The sequence below is a fragment of the Drosophila rhopaloa genome, unplaced genomic scaffold (assembly GCF_018152115.1).
Source record: "Drosophila rhopaloa isolate 14029-0021.01 unplaced genomic scaffold, ASM1815211v1 contig_47, whole genome shotgun sequence".
NCBI lineage: Eukaryota > Metazoa > Arthropoda > Insecta > Diptera > Drosophilidae > Drosophila > Drosophila rhopaloa.
The window spans coordinates 3,770,133-3,792,521 of NW_025335142.1; the positions used below are offsets into that span (position 1 = coordinate 3,770,133).

Sequence of the window (22,389 nt, forward strand, 5' to 3'; positions counted from 1 at the left end):
TCTTTTCAAACCTAAAAAAAAAAAACAAAACCAAACAAAAGTAATTTTCGATTGGCCAATTGTGAACGTTCGAGAGCAGCGAACAGGCAGCAGCCGCTTTGGATATCTTCAACGGAATCAAAGAGCAACTTTCAAGTTGCCCGGAACGCACCCGTGCCCTTTGCCGGACTGTATGGGGTTCCCTCTCGCTGTCCCTTAGCACAGCGCTCCAAGCGGCCAGCATCGAGGACGCCGGCGGCGGAGGATCCGGTTCCAGGGGATTACAGGATCCAGGGGGAGGCGGAGGCGGTGGAGGAGGAGGAGGCGGCTCCGTCTCCGGTTCCAGCTCAGGTCGCTTTGCCACCATAATGGGCGCTGTCAAGTCGAGATCCATCACCAGCGCCGATGTAGACGCCGACGAGCAGCTGCAGCATCCCCATCCGCATTCGCATCCGCACCACCCATCGATGCGCAATGGCCACCAGCACAATGGTTCCGTCTCCAGCGGCACGCTGCAGAAGCAGGATCTGCGCTACGACATCGGCTGCAGCTCCCAGTACCAGCACGTCCGACAGCCGAGCTTGCGGAGCCGGAGCCAGCAGCCCATGCCCACCACGGACGAGCTGGACCGGCGATTTGCCAAAGTTCTGGTAAGTGGTGTTCTAATCTTTCTAAAAATTTAAATATCAATTCTTTAAGCTCAATTAAATACTGTCCAACTCCATCAAACCAGATGCCAAGGTTCATTTCTGTATCTTTCTTCATAGTATAAGAACGTTTTATTTATACCAAATATAGATTCTTTACTTAAAAATAAGAAGATCTTTGGCAAAGTTTTCAAAAGTAAATTCATTTTTAGCTATTAAAGTTTTATGAAATCGGATTACTACTTAATATAATTTGCAAAAGAACGAAGATATTAAAAGTATTAATTTTACAGTTCCGTGGTGCGTCCTGGTAATAAATTTTTCAAAAGCACTGACTACTTTCTGCCGGTAAATTATTAAAAAAAGGAGTATCCATTTTTTGAGCAAAATAATTTAGTGTGATTGATCAGGGGTAATTAGTAGTATTAATTTCAAACAAATTGAGGTACAAACAAGAAAGGAAAGCTAACTTCGGGCGGAGCCGAAGTTGATATACCCTTGCAGAATACTCTATAATTATATTCTCCAAAATTATTCCTATGATGCATTCTTAATACTCATAAAAAATCCAAGCTTCCTAACTTTAAAAACACCAAAGTTATGGCATTTCGAATCGTTCAGTTATATGGCAGCTATAGGATATAGTCGGCCGATCCTTATGAAATTTGGTAGGTCGGATTTATTGGCCAAATATAAAACCCATAGAAAATCCCAACTTTCTAACTTAACAAACACCAAAGTTATGGCATTTCAGATCAATCAGTTATATGGCGGCTATTGGATATAGTCGGCCGATCCTTATGAAATTTGGTAGGTCGGATTGATTGGCCAAAAATAAAATCCATAGAAAATCCAAACTTCCTAACTTTACAAACACCAAAGTTATGGCATTTCCGATCAATCAGTTATATGGCAGCTATAGGATATAGTCGGCCGATCCTTATGAAATTTGGTAGGTCGGATTGATTGGCCAAAAATAAAATCCATAGAAAATCCCAACTTCCTAACTTTACAAACACCAAAGTTATGGCATTTCCGATCAATCAGTTATATGGCAGCTATAGGATATAGTCGGCCGATCCTTATGAAATTTGGTAGGTCGGATTGATTGGCCAAAAATAAAATCCATAGAAAATCCCAACTTCCTAACTTAACAAACACCAAAGTTATGGCATTTCCGATCATTCAGTTATATGGCAGCTATAGGATATAGTCTTCCGATCCTTATGAAATTTGGTGGGTCGGATTGATTGGCCAAATATAAAACCCATAGAAAATCCCAACTTTCTAACTTTACAAACACCAAAGTTATGGCATTTCCGATCAATCAGTTATATGGCAGCTATAGGATATAGTCGGCCGATCCTTATGAAATTTGGTAGGTTGGATTGATTGGCCAAATATAAAACCCATAGAAAATCCCAACTTCCTAACTTTACAAACACGAAAGTTATGGCATTTCCGATCAATCAGTTATATGGCAGCTATAGGATATAGTCGGCCGATCCCGGCCGTTCCGACTTATATACTGCGTGCAAAGGAAAGAAGGGTGTGTGCAAAGTTTCAATCCGATAGCTTTAAAACTGAGAGACTAGTTTGCGTAGAAACAGACAGACGGACAGACGGACAGACGGACATGGCTATATCAACTCAGGAGGTGATCCTGATCAAGAATATATATACTTTATAGGGTCGGAGATGTCTCCTTCACTGCGTTGCACACTTTTGACCAAAATTATAATACCCTCTGCAAGGGTATAAAAAGCTTTTTAAGAATATTACTTTACAAATTGCTGTGACCCATTAATTCAAAAATTATTCACTTGCATCTGCCATTAAATGTTTACCTTTCAAATCATTTCTTTCTATGGAATCATTGAAATTTTTAAAATTCGCTAGAAGAAATGTTTGTTTATATTCAAAAAGCAATCTAAGAAATTCAGTTCGCTAAGCGAATGTAGTAGTTGGTATATAGAGGCTTAAGGATTGGCTTCCTGCCCCTGCCGCTTTTTGTGTCGCCCTCGCATTTGTTGCATGTGATTGATGACCTCATCGGGTGTGCGGCGACTTGTTCGCTTGAATTTTTGTCAGCCACTCACACATGTGCGACCGCGAGTGTCTGGTGGTGTGCGTGTGTATCTCTGAGTTCGTATCTGCGCCTCTCCCCCTTTTTGCCTGATTCTGTTCTCTGCTTCGGCTTGCACAACTCCCCAAGCAGGGTACAGTGGAATGGGTGTGTGGGATCTAAAAGAAAAACACTTTAGCCAAAAGGAGTGTTTCCTTCCATAAACCTCACTTAATCCATGTTTAATATTTCATTTGTAATATCATATTACGTTCAAACATACAAAGGGGCACACTCAATTAGTTAAAGCCATAAAGGTGCCAAGGATCAAGTTTTGCTTCAGTTCAAAGAAGTACAATATATATGTACATTTATTTATTACTGTTTCGTGATGAGTATACAATACTCCAAATATTTCAGTTAAGCCCATAAATGTCAATATATACTAATACTAAAAGCACATACTACAATTAGTAGGATATAAATTTATGTCATTCATCAAAATAACAAAAATATTTTATATAATAGCAATTGTTTTAAAACCAGATTTCTAATAGTCAGACGCCAGAATGTATGACCCACTGTGCTAAAGGCGTGTGCCCTGCCATCTGAATTCGTTTGTCATCCCACCAGAATGTTTTTTTCTCCGAACAAGACTGCGTAATTAAGATTTTACGAGTAAATATATTGCCAAAAAATAAAATAAAACTAAGAATAGAGCGAAAAAAGCTCTCAGCTTTGACCGTCATAAAACCCGTAAGAAATGATTGTGACCCACAGCCGCCATTCGATTCGGCTGCCTCCCTTTTCCGCCCCACCGTAAGCCACTACAATTCGGCATGCTAATGGCAATTAAAGCGAATTGATCGATTGTCGCCCTCTCTGTCGCACTCCAGTGCTGACTCACTGGTACCGCCGGACCGGGACCGCTCGCCCTCCCTTTCTCGCTGTCTCCGGCTGCTGAAGCTGCTGGATGGCTTTGAGATCGCGGCTTATCTCCGAACAAAAGGGAAGACGAGAGCAGAAATTTGTATTTGTATAGCGCTGCTTGAGTTCTCAGTTATCGGCAGTCAGTCAGTAATATGAGAAATGCTCATCCATCGGGTTTTCAACTGCTCCGCTCATTTTTGGCACTATACTAATAATCTTTTGCTTTAATCTTCAGGTTTTATGTACTGTCCTAAACAAGCCTACAGTGCATGATAAAAAAAAATTGTATTACAAATAATTTATTATTTCTGATGCGATATTTCTTGCCTAATTTTAATTCTTTGGTTGACAAAAACGAACCAGCTTGACTTTTTTTACAGGACTGGAATTTCTGTTCTGAGCTTATTTATGTGGCACATAACTTTCGTAATATTTTTATATGGTTATCGTTTAAGACATTTTTTTAATTTATGACAAGTGCATATTTTTGTTCTTTTTTTAATCTTGCCATAACTTTTTTCCTTTTGGTATTGCATCTTTTGCGCGATCTCAATCATTATAAATTGGTTGCTCACTTCAAACAGGAAGCACATTTGATTATCAGAGCTGGAAAAAATTATTACGTCATTTATTCGTTTTTGTTTAAGGATAACATTTTTATTTGAATGATCTTAATTGGGAAATCCGACATTTCCAATGTCCTCCGTGGAAACTAATTCCGGTTATATTTTTTACTCCCAGTAACTACTAAAGGCATACATTAAATACTAAAGGTTTAAAAGAAATTGGGACATCCAACTATAAAGTTAAAGTGTCTTCGTTTAGAAGGGGATATCGAAAAAGAATACATTTGTGTGTTTTTATGTATATCCTAAATTGGTGTATCTATAGAATTGACAATGCTTTTGAAAGGCGATCAGTATCAATACGATTATTCACAAAAAGGAATATCTGTTTTAACATCTTGATAAGTATTTAAAATTTGATAATTCAAGGGTATTCAAGATATTGACAGACCTTAGATAACATTTTCCCCGCTCCTATTTGTTATTCTTGGTCTATTGTTTGTTCAAAATTCATTGCCTTCTTTTCGCACTCAAAGAGTGTGTTTTCGTGTGTTTACCTTTGGCTGTCATTTTTTTTCCTTTTTTTTTTTGCCCCTCGATGTTGTGTTTGTTTGCCATTTCGGTAGCATTGTGGAGGTGCTGTGCCGAGCCCTGGTGGCCTCGCCCTTGCCTTATGTCTCCGGCTTGGATAATTCGTGTTTACCTTAATTTAGTCAAAAGTGCTGCTCGCTGGCCCATTGCCATTGAAGTGGACTTGACTTGACAGACCCGAGACTGCCAGATACAATGCGCCAATGTCCGTGCACTCGCCTTTCGATTGGAAGCAATTGTTTGTCTGATTCATGGTTTAAAAATAACAACAAACCGACAATTTTGCTGCTAATAATTTGCGTTTGGATGGATCTAATCAGACGCAGTCGGTGCATATGTTTCCGGTTAAACTACGATTCTGCCGCGAGGGTTGATTGAACTTTGAACATGAGGGAGAGGAAATCTTCAACTATAAGGAGTGCACTATATGGAGCACCATTCAATCTGATCAAACAATCGAGTAAGAGAATTTTGGAAAATCTAAATTAGGGAGAGCTATTTTTCAAAAGTGTGGGAATATTAATCCTGATACTTCTAACATAAAATTAAGTATTTTAACATTTCCACTCCATCGAATTTTTGTCTTATTTTTTCATTTTAATATTTCGTATATAACTTTGTTAGGTATGTAGATCTTGTAACCTATTTTTATACCCTTGCAAAGGGTGTTATAATTTCAGTCAAAAGTTTGCTAAGGAGAGATTTCCGACCCGATAAAGTATATATTTTTTTTTATCAGCATCACCATCTGTCCGTCCATTTCTAGGCAAACGCTATCTGCTTGAAACTTTCCCAAAAGTTGTCTTTCTATTGCAGGTAGTATATAAGTCGAAACGAGCCAGATCGGGCGACTATATCATCAAAAAATTATAACGTTGTTTTTAATTTTTTATTTTTGTTCTTTGAGATTTGGTAATATTTAGGTATTATGGAATTACTGTTTACTGGCAAAATGCGGCGCAAAGTCAACATAGCTTCATTGTTTTTAGTAATATAGGCGTAGAAATCGAAATGTAGTCGATTTGCAATAACTGCAAGGGTATATAAACTTCGACTTGCCGAAGCTTGCTTCTTTTCTTGTTCTTAATGATTTATAATGGCAGTAAAAATACTTAAAATTCAAGTCAAATACAAAGGATTCCAATATATTGTTTTTTATTTTCTTTTCCTAATTGCAATTTTATTATCGTTAAATGTTTAAATGTTTTAATCTCAAGTTCAAGGGGTGAAGGTTTTTATTTATATCCAGTAAAGCCTTATGCAATTTTCCCTGATTCCCGCTGCGAAGCTTATTGAATGAATTTCTGTGCGCAGCTGATAAATACCACAATGCTGTCGGTTTAACTGTTTTTGTTTACTTTTTCACTTTAATTTCTTTAAAATTGGCATCAAGCCAATAAAATGCCCATAGTTTATCCAATTGAAAGTAAAAGTGTATTTATTGCAATGCCAAAGAGACAGCTTTAAATATAAATGAATAAAAATGTTAATTTTATTGCATTATCAAAGGCATTAACTTTCAAGAGACTTATCTGCGGTTTATGTTGTGGGTGTCATTACTCACATACATGGGCATAAATATAGAGAAAGACGCGAAGACTAAACCGCATAAAATCCTCATCCCCGATCGCTTTCCAGCTTTCTCAGACGAACCAACTTTCACTCGTTTAATCATCGTTACCCAATAGTCTTGGGCCTAGAATCCGTACCTATAAACAATTGCCGCCAGGGGAGTAGTTCAGGTAGGGTGATTCAGGGTGAGCCGCCTCTCTTAATTACATTTTCAATGGCTTGTAAACCGCATTGCAGTGAACCGCAACACTTATTGTTGTTAATATTGTTAAGCACTCTTTTGCTGATGCGAGGGTAGTTTTAATTGTTTAGAAAATATGTGACCTGCTCTGAATAAAACTTAATTTCTGAGTTACAGGTTTATTTCAGAAATTTGTAATCGCGACTTCATTGTGGTCTTCAGTAACATTTTTTTAAAAATATCGAATTTATTAAAATTTTTTTAACTGAAACTCCTGTAATAGCCCTCGATGCATGAAATACGCATTCAATGGCAATAAATTGATGGCTTTGTTCAACGCATTGTCCATTTGTATGGGCTTTATCTAACGGCAGCATTGACTCCGCAAAAAATTGGACTTCCACATTATGTGAACTGCTCTATCTGCTTTGCAGGGCAAACATAAGTTTATCTTTGGTTTTCACTTCCTTTGCGGTCCGCAAAAAGGCCATAACGCAAAAAAAGAAACTTATGATAAAAACAGAAGACCATCCGTTTTTTATGCGGAAAATAGTGGATAAATGGTAATCGTCTAAAGACTTCATGGGAATCTTAAAGATAATCAAACTAACACAATTCTTTGTCGGATGAATTTGTTTTGCGATGTTTCAAAGGGAAAACAAATCATGTCGAAAACTAAAGAAAATTATCTGTCTGATTCCATTCTACGCCTTTCTGTAGCAAAAATTAGTCATTGTTTTTCGCACGTGCATTTCTTCGGTTGCTATTCGTTTTGTTTTTAATTGAATCAAACAGATGCGTGGTTCTCAGAAGAAAGGAAGTATTTCCTTTTTTAAATCCAAACACATGTGCACATTCAATATTCTCTGGATGGATTTTAAAACTCATTTAAGAAGAATTTTACATTTTCCATTTTTTTTGTGAATCACGAATGTACTTACTCTTTTTCGGTTGCCTTTCATGAAGGCAATGCTAAATATTTATAATATTTTCCGATAGAATTTCTTATTTTAATTTCAATATTTCATTTGGGGGCTTACTGTGAATTAAAATGACGTGCTTGATGACTCATCACATGAGTAAAGTTTTTCTGTTGGTGTTCATGATTTGCATAAAAATCACTTTATTATCGCCATGTGGTTTATCTCAATATGGGCCTGCTTTTTAAATAAATTCTAATTTAAGTGAATTACTTTGATTCAAAATGGTGACAATAAATAACATTTTTTACTCATTTATTACTAGTTTAATATTTAAAATCATTTATTGGCATTTAAATATTTTACAAAATGTTTTATTAGTCACTATCAATTAATAGCTGTATAGACATCATATTTATTTGTAGTTTCCCTGATATAAATGCCAGAAGCTTACTCATTTGACATGAGCGTAGGCAGATTGAAACTGAAATGGGGGAACCGAGGCTTACAATCCGTAACGTCCCATTATGCATATACACACAAATTCGGATAGAGGGACAACAAATAAAAAAAATAAAACAAATTTAAAATGCGTATCCGGTTTGACGGTCAAGTAACCCTATGTATGTACATCGTATGTACATCATGTCCAATTTATATAGTAAATTTTAGCTTTCTGAGCCTGTCTGCCCTGGCATAAATATTGAAGAGAGCTCTCGTCTTTGTCACCTTGTTTATTATTCTCTCTTTTTGCGCACTCTTTTATTTACTTATTTATTGTTTTGTTATTATGAAAAGCGCGTCGAGGCAAATCACTCAGTCTGATGGGTTCAGACCGTAACGGACAATGGACTGGGAGTGGAATCGAAGGGGATGATGGGAGTATGAGGCCAAATGGCTCACCCATAACATTACAATTAATTAATCAATAAATTTTGCAATCATTCTCGCATTTACTCACAACCATCTGTGAATGTGGAAATGCATATATTACATGTATATTTTGCACTGCGCCCGTCTAAGCACAAATTTAACAAAGGCAGAATTAAAGGTAATTGTAATAATTGTTTAGCTTAATTAACACTCGGATAAGCTGCGAAGTTTCATGGATATTTGCAGTAATTGAATGAGAAAAAATATTTAACAAAAAGCATTTCATTATCATCTTGTGAATAAAAAACATTATGGCCAAACAATAAACAGGAAAATTGTGTAAAGTGTCAGGATTAATTAATTTATTTATTGCTCTATTTATAGTTTTTATTTAATCTGCAAACGTTAATATCTGATAAAAGTTGTTAATTATAATTATTGTCTTTCACGAAGTAAATGTGAATTTCCCCTTTACAAAAGGATGTAAGACATGGACAAAAATTATAGATTCTAAGAACACTCATACATTTTTAAAAGATGAAGAGTGATTTCTTTCAAAGAATTTAAATCTTTTGTTCGAAATATTCTAATATATTCTATTGTTGATTTAAGTGGAGAGATGAGATATCAGTCGCTTTTCTCCTATGCATTTGAATGCCCCAAATACATTTATATAATTCATTTTATTCCAATTATGCATCCAATGTTAGGTATACATTTAGCATTATTCTGTAGTCCCCTCCATCTTTACCACACCCTTTTCCTGCTCTCATCCCATTATATTGTGTGTGTGTGTGTGTCTAATTAGAACTTCCAACTGCAGCTGCACCCATAAAAAAGGAGAAAAAGTGAAAAAATTAAATTGAAGTCACGTAAGCATATTTGCCGATTTCATTATGGTGCATTCCCTCCCGTTAAATGGTACATTTAACCATTTTACACAATCGTCTGTAGTTGTTCAGGTAAATTGGTTCTGACTATTTGATTTTGCTTTGTGGTTCAGTGAGCTGCAGCTTAAATCTGGAAAATATAACTCTTTGGCTTGTATTTAAATTGTACATAGCTTTGAGTAAAAGGAAAATATTACTATTTTTAATTTATTATCATTTTGATTGATCAAATATGATATCTTAAATAAGTTTCTCTTGGAACATAATCTAGAAAATAGAGCGAAACCTTGTCGCCACTCCTTAAAATGTTCTACTTTTGTTGGGTTTTCTTTATGGTGTGCTGACTCCTACTTATTAATCTTTTGATCACCCATGAGCAGGTTAAGTAATTTAATATTTGCCTGAGCAGGCAAACAATGCTCCGGTGAAATAACTTCAGAGATGCAAGACTGAAGACCTTAATGGGCCATAATACGCAGTGAATTTTGGGCTTTAATGGGCTTTCCAATTGGCTAACTGCCATTTCCAGCTTCAGCCAGCTTTCTGTTTATCTGTTTATCTGAGCATCAACACTTACAAATTATTTTCTTATCTTTTTATTACAGGCTTCGATGGACTTACCACCGGATAAAGCAAAGCTACTCCGTAACTATGATGACGAGAAGAAATGGGACATGATATGCGATCAAGTAAGTAAATGAAAAACATTAAAAAAGAAACTTCAAGTCATTAAATTTGCTTTTATATATTTATAAATAAAATTTAATAATTTTGAATAACAAATGACGTGACCCAAACATTTTTAGAATGGAAAAAGTTGTTTTGCTCGGTTTAACCCATTAATCGCATATTAAAAGATTAAAAACAACTTTGTTTTTATTAAAAATAATTTTGTCATACTTCGTACTTAGAAAAGAACACTCATAAAAATAAATGTTTGCTAAAAACACTTTGCTATCAAAGTCTGAACTCTTCCTGTTGGGGGTTTGCAGATTACAAGCTGTTTCATTCCCAGTTCAGCACTTTGGACTCTTTCTTGAGGGCAGTTCAGAAGGGTTACAATAGAAACATGGGCATGGATTGAGAGGGGATAAAAAAGCTGGTGTCGACACCTTGAACACTGACCTTTAGGCTGGACAACTGTGGTGAGGGTCGAGTGGAGCGGGCGCCGCTCTAATTAAGCTCTGCCAAATGACTTTGCGCAATGAAATTGTGTGTGCGTAGGCCAGTTGGAATGCCAAAGGCGTTTATGCGTTGAGCAACTTTACGAAATTCTCCTTCAATTAGCAAATGCCAACTGGGTTGCAAGTAGATCAAGCAGGTCAACGCATGGGAAATCTTGATAACAAAGGTACATAAAGGCACTAGCATTTGCAATATTGGAAAGGTATCAGTTATTTGTTCTTAAACAGTTGATTTCTTCGAAATATAAATGATAACAAGCATTTGTAAACATCATTTAAAAAGGAATTTTTCTGTTGATTTCTACAAAACACTTTGATAAGCTTAAATATAAGTTTGAACGTTAACAATACCTTTGAGCTGATGCACATTAACTGCGATCATCCTTAAATAAATAACATTTTTGAAATAAAGCATAAAAATTGCTAATAATAATAAAATATTTCATGTTAACTGTGCAATTGAAATGAAAATTAGAGCAAATGCATATATAACCACCTTTACACAGTTTACGTTAAGCCTAACTTAAGAAATATTTCGCATTGTTTTCAACAGTCGTTCAGCACCAATTGCTGAACTGGCATAAATAAATTGTAGGACATGTGTTTAAATATATGTCTCTGTCTGTCTAGATAGATAATTATATATATGCACCGTGTATCAGCTTTGTCAATCATTATGCAGTGCGTGCTGTTTGGTCGTTCGCGCTTTTTGATGTATTTTTTTGCCGCTTCGCACACCAGAGTGTTTAATGATTTAAATTCGCTCGCTGAATCCAAAACACCGAAACATTTCGGCAAAAAAAAAAATCGACTTTAAATTGCTTTAGAATAGGGCAGTAAATTGTATACTCGTATAAGCGAGTTTTATATGCTATATGGACAAATCCAGCTTGCGTGTTTTTCGTACTGCTGCTGTTTTTGGAATATGACGAAACTATTAACGTGTGCGCTAGAGCGTGCCTCTTTTTGGTGGATTCTATCTATCCATCCATCCAACCAGCTATCTATCCATCTCACTTGGAACTGGGTCACTGAATTTTCAAGAGCTGCACCTAGGAAAATAACAACGGAAAACAACGGCGACGCCAAGCATAATATATTCGCCATCGGCATTTTGGTGGAGTAGCTCTCGAAAAAATAAAAAGCAGAGGAAGGAATGCTCAACACTCTTCGAAAACCTGGGACTCGCGTCAAACATTTTCTGCCATACGATAAAATATCATAAACACCCAACACGGTTCGTCGTTGTTGCTGCTGTTATTCCTACGACTATTGTTGTTGTCCACGACGTCGTCGCCGGTTCCTTGGCCGCCTGCATGCCTGCAAGCCAGACCTGTTTTCCATAATTCAGACCCACTGCACTGTGGGTCATGTATTGGAAATTAGTACAAATTTAAGCTATAAAAGTTTAACAATCATAATGTTTTAAATCCAAACGACAGCTGTGCTTCAGACACATCACTGACATTTTTTTTCAGCCTTTTAGTTTACACAGCTGTATTAAAAATAATTCCGTCCTATTTGTTTATTTTTATATCTAGCTCTCGAAAGATCAACTTCGATTTGGCAACCAATTTTCGTTTAATTTCAAATTGAACTTTAAATCTGTCGAATTATTTAATTTCATTTAGTTCCACATCAAGAACGTGATAATTTGAGTATAAATCTGTGACGATGACTTGTAGTGAAAGGAAACTATTGTATGATTCATAACACTGTTGAAATTGTTACAAAAGTAATTAAATATAATTACATCTGTAAATAATCTTTTGATTGGAGTAAAGTTATTAAAATAGCAAACAAATTTTTAAAGATCGATTTCTGTATTATTGAAAAACAAAAGGATTTTCTTTTGCCTGTGGAGTATTTTTTCCTTTCGGGATAATTTTTAGGCTTTCTTTGTTAGTTTGTTTTTGCATCCCCTTACTCCACAGTTCCACTGCAACTTAGTCTAGTCATGAAAATGAATGAAAACGCAGCCCACTGACAGACGGACCGGCAGACAGTGAGACGGACAGGTCCGGTGATAATAGTGGGATGGTGGAGGCGAAGCTAGCCACTCGAGGACGTGGGGTGAAGTGAGGCCAATCCCATGGACTCGGTCCTCGCCATCTTCCTGTCTCTGTTCCTCAGTTGCTCTTCGTGCTCACAGTGACAAAATGCAAATTATTATGACGGCGATAAATTGCAGTTTTTAATCGTTGGAGCCGCTTGCTCGCAGCGGTTTACATATCCGTATACGTATAGGAATATCTGTGCTTGTATGAATGCTGATATTTTTCTCCAGCTCTCTTTGACTGGGGAAAAGAATCGAAACTGGTTTTTCTCTAGCTGCAGTTCGAACCCAAACCCAAACCCAAACCAAAACCCACACATAGTTTAGGTTGTAGTCATGCGTTGGCTGTTGGTGCTGTTTTTGTGGCTTTTGGTTGCTGCCTTAGTTGTTGGCATAGTTAAACAAAACCCAAAAAAACAACAAATAGACGCAAGCCAAAACAAGTATACCACGCTTCATGCTTAAAAATGTTTAAAGTTAGGCAAGCCATCGATGCTTATGTGATCGGGGGGTATCTTGGATCCACATAGGGGTATAGAGTAATAAAGGGTGGAGGTGTGCGGTACCATAAACATGTACAAAAATATGCAGTTAAGGCACAGAAAGAAAGAGAAAAACAAAAGTAAAAGCCGCTAAGTCTCAGACTCTAGTGTTAATGCATGTGGAATCGCTGAAAGTCCGACATCCTCCTCCTCCAGTTTCCTCGATAACTGGCAGTTCATTGAACAGATACTTGGGTAACTCCGCTGAAGATGATTTTAGTGGCAATTAATGTGATAGAGGCAGCAATTACTTATTAGGAAGCGAATACAGTATTTCTGGAGTTTGCTTAGCTGTAAATAATAGTGGTTGAAAAGCGGTAACAAAAGAAAACGATTGAGCAAAAACAGCTGACAGTTAAAAACAAATTTTTGGTAAAACCAGGTGATATCATTTTTAAACTGTTGGGTTAGACTTCACCATCTAATTCTGTTCCCGCAAGATGAACCATGATAAATGAAAACTAGTATTGGTAAAAAGGTCTTAATTATATAAAAAAAACGGACAACAAATCATTATTTTTTAATTAAAAGTATAACAATTTTGTTGGATAATATTGTACGTTATTTTTCATTTAATTCGTTTGACCTTTGTCACCTGTCAGTCAGCCTGTGTAGCATAAATTCACTTTAATATAAAGTTCAGTCGTTGAACAAGTTTTTCTGCTGAATGTGTGAATGGCATTTTAGACAAACATATTCTTAGATTCTTATTCTTATTTAGATGCCTTGATAAAATTGAGTTACCTTTATTTTTATACCCTTGCAGAGGGTATTATAATTTTGGTCAGAAGTTTATAACGCAGTGAAGGAGACCTTTCCGACCACATAAAGTATATATATTCTTGATCAGGATCAATAGGGGAGTTGATATAGCCATGTCCGTCTGTCCGTCTGTCCGTCTGTTTCAATGCCGTTTGCGTCCTAAAACATGTGTACGCAGATCAAGTTTGAACACCGCCCCGATCGGGCGTGTATATCCTATAGCTCCCATAGGAACAATCGGATATATCTTGCAAGAATTGATGATATTTCGCGCAGTGTAAAAGCTATTGACATGAATCTTTCCAAATCGTATTTTTTTAATCTTTCCCTTAAAAAAACGAACGCGCACTGACCAAAACCTGAACGTTTAGACAGCCGACGAGACTACCATATGTTATTGTATCATGGCCTGTGCCGATCGGAGGTCTATTTCCTATAGCTCCCAAAGGAACAATAGGGTGAAATCGTTTAAAATTATATGATTTTCAGGATATTTCGCACAGTATAAAAGCTATTGACATGAATCTTTTCACATCGTATTTTTTATACCCTTGCAGAGGGTATTATAATTTTGGTCAGAAGTTTGTAACGCAGTGAAGGAGACGTTTCCGACCCTATAAAGTATATATATTCTTGATCAGGATCACCTCCTGAGTTGATATAGCCATGTCCGTCTGTCCGTCTGTCCGTCTGTCCGTCTGTTTCAATACCGTTTGCGAGCTCAGTTTAAAAGCTAGCGATCTGAAACTTTCACACTCGTCCTAAAACATGTGTACGCAGATCAAGTTTGAAAATCGCCCCGATCGGACGTCTATATCCTATGGCTCCCATAGGAACAATCGGATATATCTTTCAAGAATTGATGATATTTCGCGCAGTGTAAAAGCTATTGACATGAATCTTTCCAAATCGTATTTTTTTATGCATACCTTGATCAGGGTAAAAGCGCGTGGCGATCGGACGTCTATATCCTATAGCTCCCATAGGAACAATCGGATATAACTTTCAAGAATGGAAGATATTTCGAGCAGTGTAAAAGCTATTAACATAAATCTTTCCAAATCTTATTTTTTTATGCATACCTTGATCAGGGTAAAAGCGCTTGGCGATCGGACGTCTATATCCTATAGCTCCCATAGGAACAATACGGTGAAATCGGTTAAAATTTAATGATTTTTAGGATATTTCGCACAGTATATAAGCAATTGACATGAATCTTTCCAAATCGTATTTTTTTATGCATACCTTGATTAGGGTAAAAGCACGTGACGATCGGACGTCTATATCCTACAGCTCCCATAGGAACAACAGGGTGAAATCGGTCCAAATTTGTTGGTTTTCTGAATTTTTCGCGTAGTGTGTAAGCTACTGACATACATTTTTCCAAGTCTTATTTATTTACGCATATCTTGATTAGGGTAAAAGCGCTTGCCGATCGGACGTCTATTTCTTATAGCTTCCGTAGGAAAAATAGTTAAAAGCTGCGAAAGTATCCCTTTTTTTCCATTTTTATATGACATTTTTGCAGTATAAAAGCAATTGACATCAAACGACGCAAATCTAGTTTATTTATGTATATCTTATTCCTTTCGCTACTTTTTCAGTTTTAGCAACTTCGGCAAAGTCTGCAAGGGTATTAAAACTTCGGCTTGCCGAAGTTAGCTTCCGTCCTCGTTTTTTTATGCATATCTTAATGAAGGTAAAAGCGCGTGCCGATCGGACGTCTGTATTCTATAGCTCTAATAGGAACAATCGGATATACCTTGCAAGAATTGATGATATTTCGCGCAGTGTTAAAGCTATTGACATAAATCTTTCCAAATCGTATATTTTTATGCATACCTTGATCAGAGTAGAAGCGCGTGCCGATTGGACGTCTATATCCTATAGCTCCAATAGGAACAATAGGGTGAAATCGGTCCCAAATTTATGTTTTTCAGAATATTTCGCGCAATGTATAAGCTATTGACATACATTTTTCCAAGTCTTATTTATTTACGCATATCTTGATCAGGGTAAAAGCGCTTGCCGGTCGGACGTCTATATCTTATAGCTTCTGTAGTAATAATTGTTAAAGTCTGCAAGGGTATTAAAACTTCGGCTTGTTGAAGCTAGCTTCGTTCCTCGTTTTATTTATTTTTTTATTGTTGAGTTAAATTGTAGCTTGGATCTCCTGATATTTTTTTAAATAAGAAATCGAACCATTATCAGTTCTCAACCTTACATTTATATATATAAAATGTACAATCTGAAAAATTGATCCAATTACTGGTTAATTTTAGTTTAAGCTGCAGGAATTTATAATCTCCTATATTATTCACAAATCATCATATTAATTCAAATATTTTATTAAATTAATTACAGGAAATGGTGCAGGCAAAGGATCCGCCCTCACATTACTTGAGTAAACTGCGAACATATTTAGACCCTAAGGCGTCACGAAGTCATCGGGTACGTACAATTTGAAATCCTCTTTCATCTATAGCTTCCTGTAGTTGTTTCTGTAGTGTGGTTTCTGGTTGTCTTTTAAATTAAAAATAAGTGATAAAAAAACATAAAACTCTTTAACCAACTTTGGGCCCAAGCTAAAATGAAAAATCAATGTTAATAATCCTACTTGAAATTAAAATCTGTTGTTCCAATATTAATGTGTAAATTTCATTTCTCTACTCACAAACACTGACAACACACCACGATCCACAATTCCCACACTCTTTTTCCGTTTCTCCCGATCTTTGTCTCTCTTTATTTGTTTACCTCCTGGCACCTGCACTACCCCAAAAACGATCCTCATCCTGGTCCGCCTGCTGCTGATTCCGCATCCTGTCGCCTGTTTCCGGCCGCCCGTCTTCCTATCCTCCACTCCCTCTCTCTCTCTTTGTACACTTACAGCTTTACCTCTTCTACTTTCTTTGTCAGAAGCGGAAAATGGTTGGCGAGTCCACGTCCACCCAGGTGCTCCGAGATCTGGAGATTTCGCTGCGCACCAACCACATCGAGTGGGTGAAGGAGTTCCTGGACGACAAAAACCAGGGTCTGGATGCCCTGGTCGACTATCTCAGCTTCCGACTGCAGATGATGCGGCACGAGCAGCGCCTCCAAGGTGTCCTGTGTGCCTCTGAGGAGCGCTTGAATCTCACCAGTGGTGGCGATGGCGGTGAGATGGTGATGGGCAACAGCAGTTCCATTAGTCCCGGCGGAGTAGGTGGTGCTATGTCCCATGGGGGCAGTGCAGGTCATGGTCTCGCCAACGGCTCCCTTCTCCTGGATTCGAGGCAGCAGCACGGGCAGCACACGTTATCCTACGGATTTCTGCGACCCACCATTGCCGATGCCCTAGATAGTCCCAGTTTAAAGCGGCGGTCGCGGCACATCGCCAAACTAAACATGGGCGCCGCTACGGACGACATCCATGTGTCCATTATGTGCCTGCGTGCCATCATGAACAACAAGTATGGCTTCAACATGGTCATCCAGCATCGCGAGGCTATCAACTGCATTGCCTTAAGTCTCATCCACAAGTCGCTGAGGACGAAGGCCCTGGTCCTGGAGCTGCTGGCGGCCATCTGTCTGGTCAAGGGCGGACACGAGATCATTTTGGGATCGTTTGACAACTTCAAGGACGTGTGCCAGGAGAAGCGGCGCTTCCAGACCCTCATGGAGTACTTCATGAACTTCGAGGCCTTTAACATCGATTTCATGGTTGCTTGTATGCAATTCATGAACATAGTGGTTCACTCGGTTGAGGATATGAACTACAGGGTGCATCTGCAGTATGAGTTCACTGCTCTCGGCTTGGACAAGTATCTTGAGCGGATTCGGCTGACAGAATCCGAAGAGCTGAAGGTACAAATCTCCGCCTATTTGGACAACGTTTTCGACGTCGCGGCGTTAATGGAGGATTCCGAGACAAAGACCTCGGCCTTGGAGCGAGTCCAGGAGCTGGAGGATCAGCTGGAGCGAGAAATCGATCGTAACTCGGAGTTCCTCTATAAGTATGCAGAATTGGAGTCTGAGAATCTTACGTTAAAGACGGAGCGAGAGCAGTTGGCAATGACTCGCCAGAATCTGGAGGAGGAGCTCAATGTGATGCAGCGCATGTTGCAGCACAATGAGCAAGAGCTAAAGAAGCGGGACACGCTGCTGCACACGAAGAACATGGAGCTGCAGACGCTTAGTCGCTCCTTGCCACGATCCGCATCCAGTGGGGATGGTTCTATGGCAAACGGTGGTCTTCTCGCAGGTTCCCACTCTGGAGCAGCCTCGCTAGCTTTGCCACCACCCCCGCCTCCTATGCCCGCCTCACCTACTGCAATGTCAGCTGGCCCTCCACCGCCTCCGCCGCCAGCACCACCGGCCCCACCACCGCCGCCTATGATGCCGGGCTTTAGTCCACTGGGAAGTCCGAATGGCAGCCTCACTTCGACGGTGCCTTCGACACCACATGCCCCGCCCATGCTCAGCTCCTTCCAGCCACCACCGCCTCCGGTGGCCGGCTTTATGCCTGCTCCCGATGGCGCCATGACCATCAAGCGCAAGGTGCCCACCAAGTACAAGTTGCCCACCTTGAACTGGATAGCACTGAAGCCCAACCAGGTAAGATCAAAGTGGAGGTTAAGGGTTTATGCCCCTTCAATTTACAAACATTTTTATTCCAGGTGCGTGGCACAATTTTCAACGAGCTTGATGACGAAAAGATCTTTAAGCAAATCGACTTCAATGAGTTTGAGGAGCGGTTTAAGATTGGCATTGGCGGCGCCTTGCGCAATGGCAGCAGTGGAACCGAGGTCGATGGGTCGCTGCAGTCCAGCAAACGCTTCAAGAGGCCCGACAATGTCTCGCTGCTGGAGCACACGAGGTTAAGAAATATTGGTAAGTGACCCTTATTCTCCGGTCAATCTCTGGATCAACTAATTTCTTTCCTGCACCCTCAGCAATCTCTCGTCGCAAGCTGGGTATGCCCATCGACGATGTAATCGCTGCCATCCACAGTCTCGACCTGAAGAAACTGTCGCTGGAGAACGTCGAACTGCTGCAGAAGATGGTGCCCACGGATGCCGAGGTCAAGTCCTACAAGGAGTACATTATCGAGCGCAAGGACCAGCAGTTGCTCACCGAAGAGGACAAGTTTATGCTGCAGTTGTCGCGAGTGGAGCGCATCTCGTCCAAGCTGGCCATCATGAACTACATGGGCAATTTTGTTGACAGCGTTCATCTCATTAGTCCGGTGAGTAAATGCAGATCTAATTTATTTTCCCAGTAAAATAACTTACTCATCCCGCTGAATGTAATGAGTTGGTTAATCTTGATAATACGGATAATGTGTGTTTGGCATGAGCTATTTCTGTGTCAGTCGTCAGCTGGTTCTCTATTCTGTTTGCTTATTTTTGTTACTAGGAGAGGAAAACTCATAATGTACCTTGGTTTATAACAAAGCTAAATTTGATTTATTAAATGTTAATCAGTAATTCTAAATATTGAAACACAGATAATAATTTTAATTTTTTTTATAATAAAACAATTTTGTAAAGTGCCGCATATTACCTAACTATTAAATAATGATGTTATATAGTACATAATTACATTAGTACATAATTATTTGAAATGCAGTTTTTTAAAAGGATGAAGGAGATAGTTCAATATTTCCTTTTTAGCAATCAACGATTTTTTCTAATCCAGTCACTCATTAATTAAACATATTTTTTCCTATCGCAGCAAGTGCAATCTATAGCAGGAGCTTCGACTTCTCTGAAACAATCACGAAAGTTTAAGGCTGTTTTGGAAATAGTCCTCGCTTTTGGCAACTATCTCAACAGCAATAAGCGGGGACCGGCCTACGGCTTTAAGCTGCAATCGCTGGATACGCTTATTGATACGAAATCCACGGACAAGCGGTCGTCGCTGCTGCATTATATTGTGGCTACCATTCGGGCCAAGTTCCCTGAGCTGCTGAACTTCGAAAGCGAGCTTTATGGAACGGACAAGGCGGCATCGGTGGCCCTGGAGAATGTTGTGGCCGACGTTCAGGAGCTGGAAAAGGGCATGGATCTAGTGCGTAAGGAGGCTGAGCTGCGGGTGAAGGGTGCCCAGACGCACATCCTACGCGACTTCCTTAACAACAGCGAGGACAAGCTGAAGAAGATCAGGAGCGACCTGCGGCACGCACAGGAAGCCTTCAAGGAGTGCGTGGAGTACTTTGGCGACTCCTCGCGAAATGCCGATGCGGCTGCCTTCTTTGCGCTGATCGTGCGCTTCACAAGAGCGTTTAAGGTTAGCCATATAATAGTATTATTAATTACTGTACTAACGCGTTAACTTTGCTAATTTCAGCAACATGATCAGGAAAACGAGCAGCGACTTCGTCTGGAGAAGGCGGCTGCGTTGGCCGCCTCCAAAAAGGAGAGCGACCAGGTGCTTATGCGAAACAAGGTCAACCAGAAGAAGCAACAGGTGAGTGGCGGACATCGACCACGAAGCGCAAGCCATCAGTCCTTCCATCTCAGGGTGGCCAAGTCCCTCGAATCGGTTTCATATATCTAATCCCTATTCGCACTTATCGTTTCAAACCTGATAACCTGTTATGATCTGTTTTTAATCTCGTTTGATTTGATTTATGCAGCCAATACATTGCCTGCTCGACTTTGCCAATCAGCAACAGCAGCAGCTTGCCCAATCGTAGCATCCACCTACCGGCCACTTCCTCAATCTTAGCACGTTAACTTGGTTATTTGGTTGACTCACACAAATCGCACCACACTCTGTCTAATACTCAACTGGGGATGGGAATTCGAGGGGGACTTGGTCTCAGCCCGTGCCCCAAATCCCCGCTAAATCTGCCACAAACAAAATCGAACCACCACCCCATACCATCTAGTTGTTGCTCTCTGTGGGCGGCATGTGACGGGATTTGTTTTGTGTAAAGTTCCCACATTAGTGTAAGTCGCCTGGCTTGTCTCTATTTGTCTCCTAACACCGTATTTGTTCAGACTAATCCTCCACCGTTGTGTTGTTTAATCCCCGCTAATTCCTTTGCTAATTCCAATCCACTTTGACTGTGATCTCATATGTGTGCCGTTCCACAATTTGGACCCGTGCCAGGACTTGCACGCATGCAAATTTTTTTATTTTGTTTACCATCTATGCCTTAAAAGACACTCTAAATACTTTTGAAAATAAATAATTATAATGATTAAAAATAAAATCTATCAGAAGTGCTTAAAAATATATTTCTTAATGGACACTGACTGCTTTAAATTAAACAAATATTTATACCAATTAAAAATAAATAAATAAAATTATAGTATAATATTAAAAATGTACATTTAAAAATCACAAACAATTTTACAGCGAAGAAAAAAGTTATGGATTATTGTAAAATTAAGGAAGTCATCGTTTCTAAAAATAGTCATGTGCACCATAGCAATAACCATTTAGTAATACGTTTCTGTTCTTTGGTGATGGTTTCCCGTGTTTAATGTTAACCTGTTTCTTTTTCTCTAATCCCATCCCGGCTTGGCATCGATCCGCTCCCAAAAACCCAAATGCAAATAGTTGCCTTCAAACGGCGCGTTATCCTTGCAGGAAGCGGTCATAAACGAGCTGAAGAGCAAGGCGCACTCGGTGCGCGAGAAGAAGCTACTGCAGCAGGACGAGGTGTACAACGGAGCCCTGGAGGACATCCTGCTCGGGCTGAAAAGTGAGCCGTACCGGAGGGCGGATGCAGTACGGCGGTCGCAGCGCCGGAGGATCGACAATAATCGCCTGTCACGAACCCTGGAGGAGATGGATTGCTAGACAGGAAATCGAGATCGACGGAACGACGACGACGGGGCAATGGCAACGAATCGAAAATCAAAATTCACACTGAAACAAAAACGGAAAAGAGAACATTACAGATACTGCATTATGTGATTGGGCGATTAAATTGTTTTCGAAACACTCGTACACATACACAGACTCACATTCCCTCCCATACAAGTCCCTTTATTTTCGAATATTTTCCAATTTAACTTTAAGTTGAGTCGGATACGGCTTACCGTATCCCAGAATCCCGATCCTCAACGGAACATTTAGCACCGACAACCACAACCATAACTTCCCTTCCGTGAATCTCGCCTTAAATTTTGAGAAACATTTTTTATCGCCAAAATTTTGTTTTTAAAAACGCATTTTAATTTGGTTGCTTAGAGATTAAGTTGAACTTGAAAATTCGAATGGTGTATTTATCAAATCTTTAATTGTTAAATAATGATTTAAATTTTAACCTGTGTACATATATATACATACATATATATCAAATTATATATGTGCTATTTAACTTTATTTTTTATACTTAAGTTTTAACCAAATTTGAATTACTTGCTGCATCCATCCGAGATGGCAAATCCGCATGAATATGGAGAACCAAACTCCACAACTTTAATTAATTGTATTTTTTTATTAAGTCAAATAAGAAATGAATTGTATGAGAAGAGAGTATAATGCATTAAACTTTTGTATATTTTCATATTTAAATTATGATTTTATGTTATTATTGTCTTTTTCACTCCGCACACAGCCAGCTACGAAAACCCAAACGAATCGCCAAAATATTGCATGCCAGGAAAAATCATTTTTAGAATGTTTTACACA

At 39.0% G+C, this 22,389-nt stretch overlaps 1 protein-coding gene across 7 annotated transcripts; it reads left to right on the forward strand.

The window, feature by feature from the left end:
- Positions 1-66: 66 nt before the first annotated feature.
- On the forward strand, positions 67-22,275 carry LOC108041106 (formin-like protein). Of its 7 annotated transcripts, none has more exons than XR_001769110.2 (10): positions 228-629; positions 9,820-9,903; positions 16,123-16,209; positions 16,651-18,354; positions 18,417-18,630; positions 18,693-18,985; positions 19,474-20,028; positions 20,089-20,208; positions 20,378-20,693; positions 21,310-21,419. XR_001769110.2 is itself a non-coding variant. In XM_017118936.2 (9 exons), the coding sequence occupies exons 1-9, from the start codon at positions 348-350 to the stop codon at positions 21,550-21,552; spliced, it is 3,582 nt and encodes a 1,193-aa protein (XP_016974425.1). In that variant the 5' UTR covers positions 67-347; the 3' UTR covers positions 21,553-22,275. The 7 variants fall into 7 exon arrangements, 4 of the variants coding, with proteins under 4 accessions (XP_016974425.1, XP_016974434.1, XP_016974399.1 ...); XR_001769112.2 differs by having other exon boundaries at positions 21,340-21,406; XR_006417741.1 differs by having other exon boundaries at positions 16,678-18,354; positions 21,340-21,405.
- The last annotated feature ends 114 nt before the right edge of the window (positions 22,276-22,389 follow it).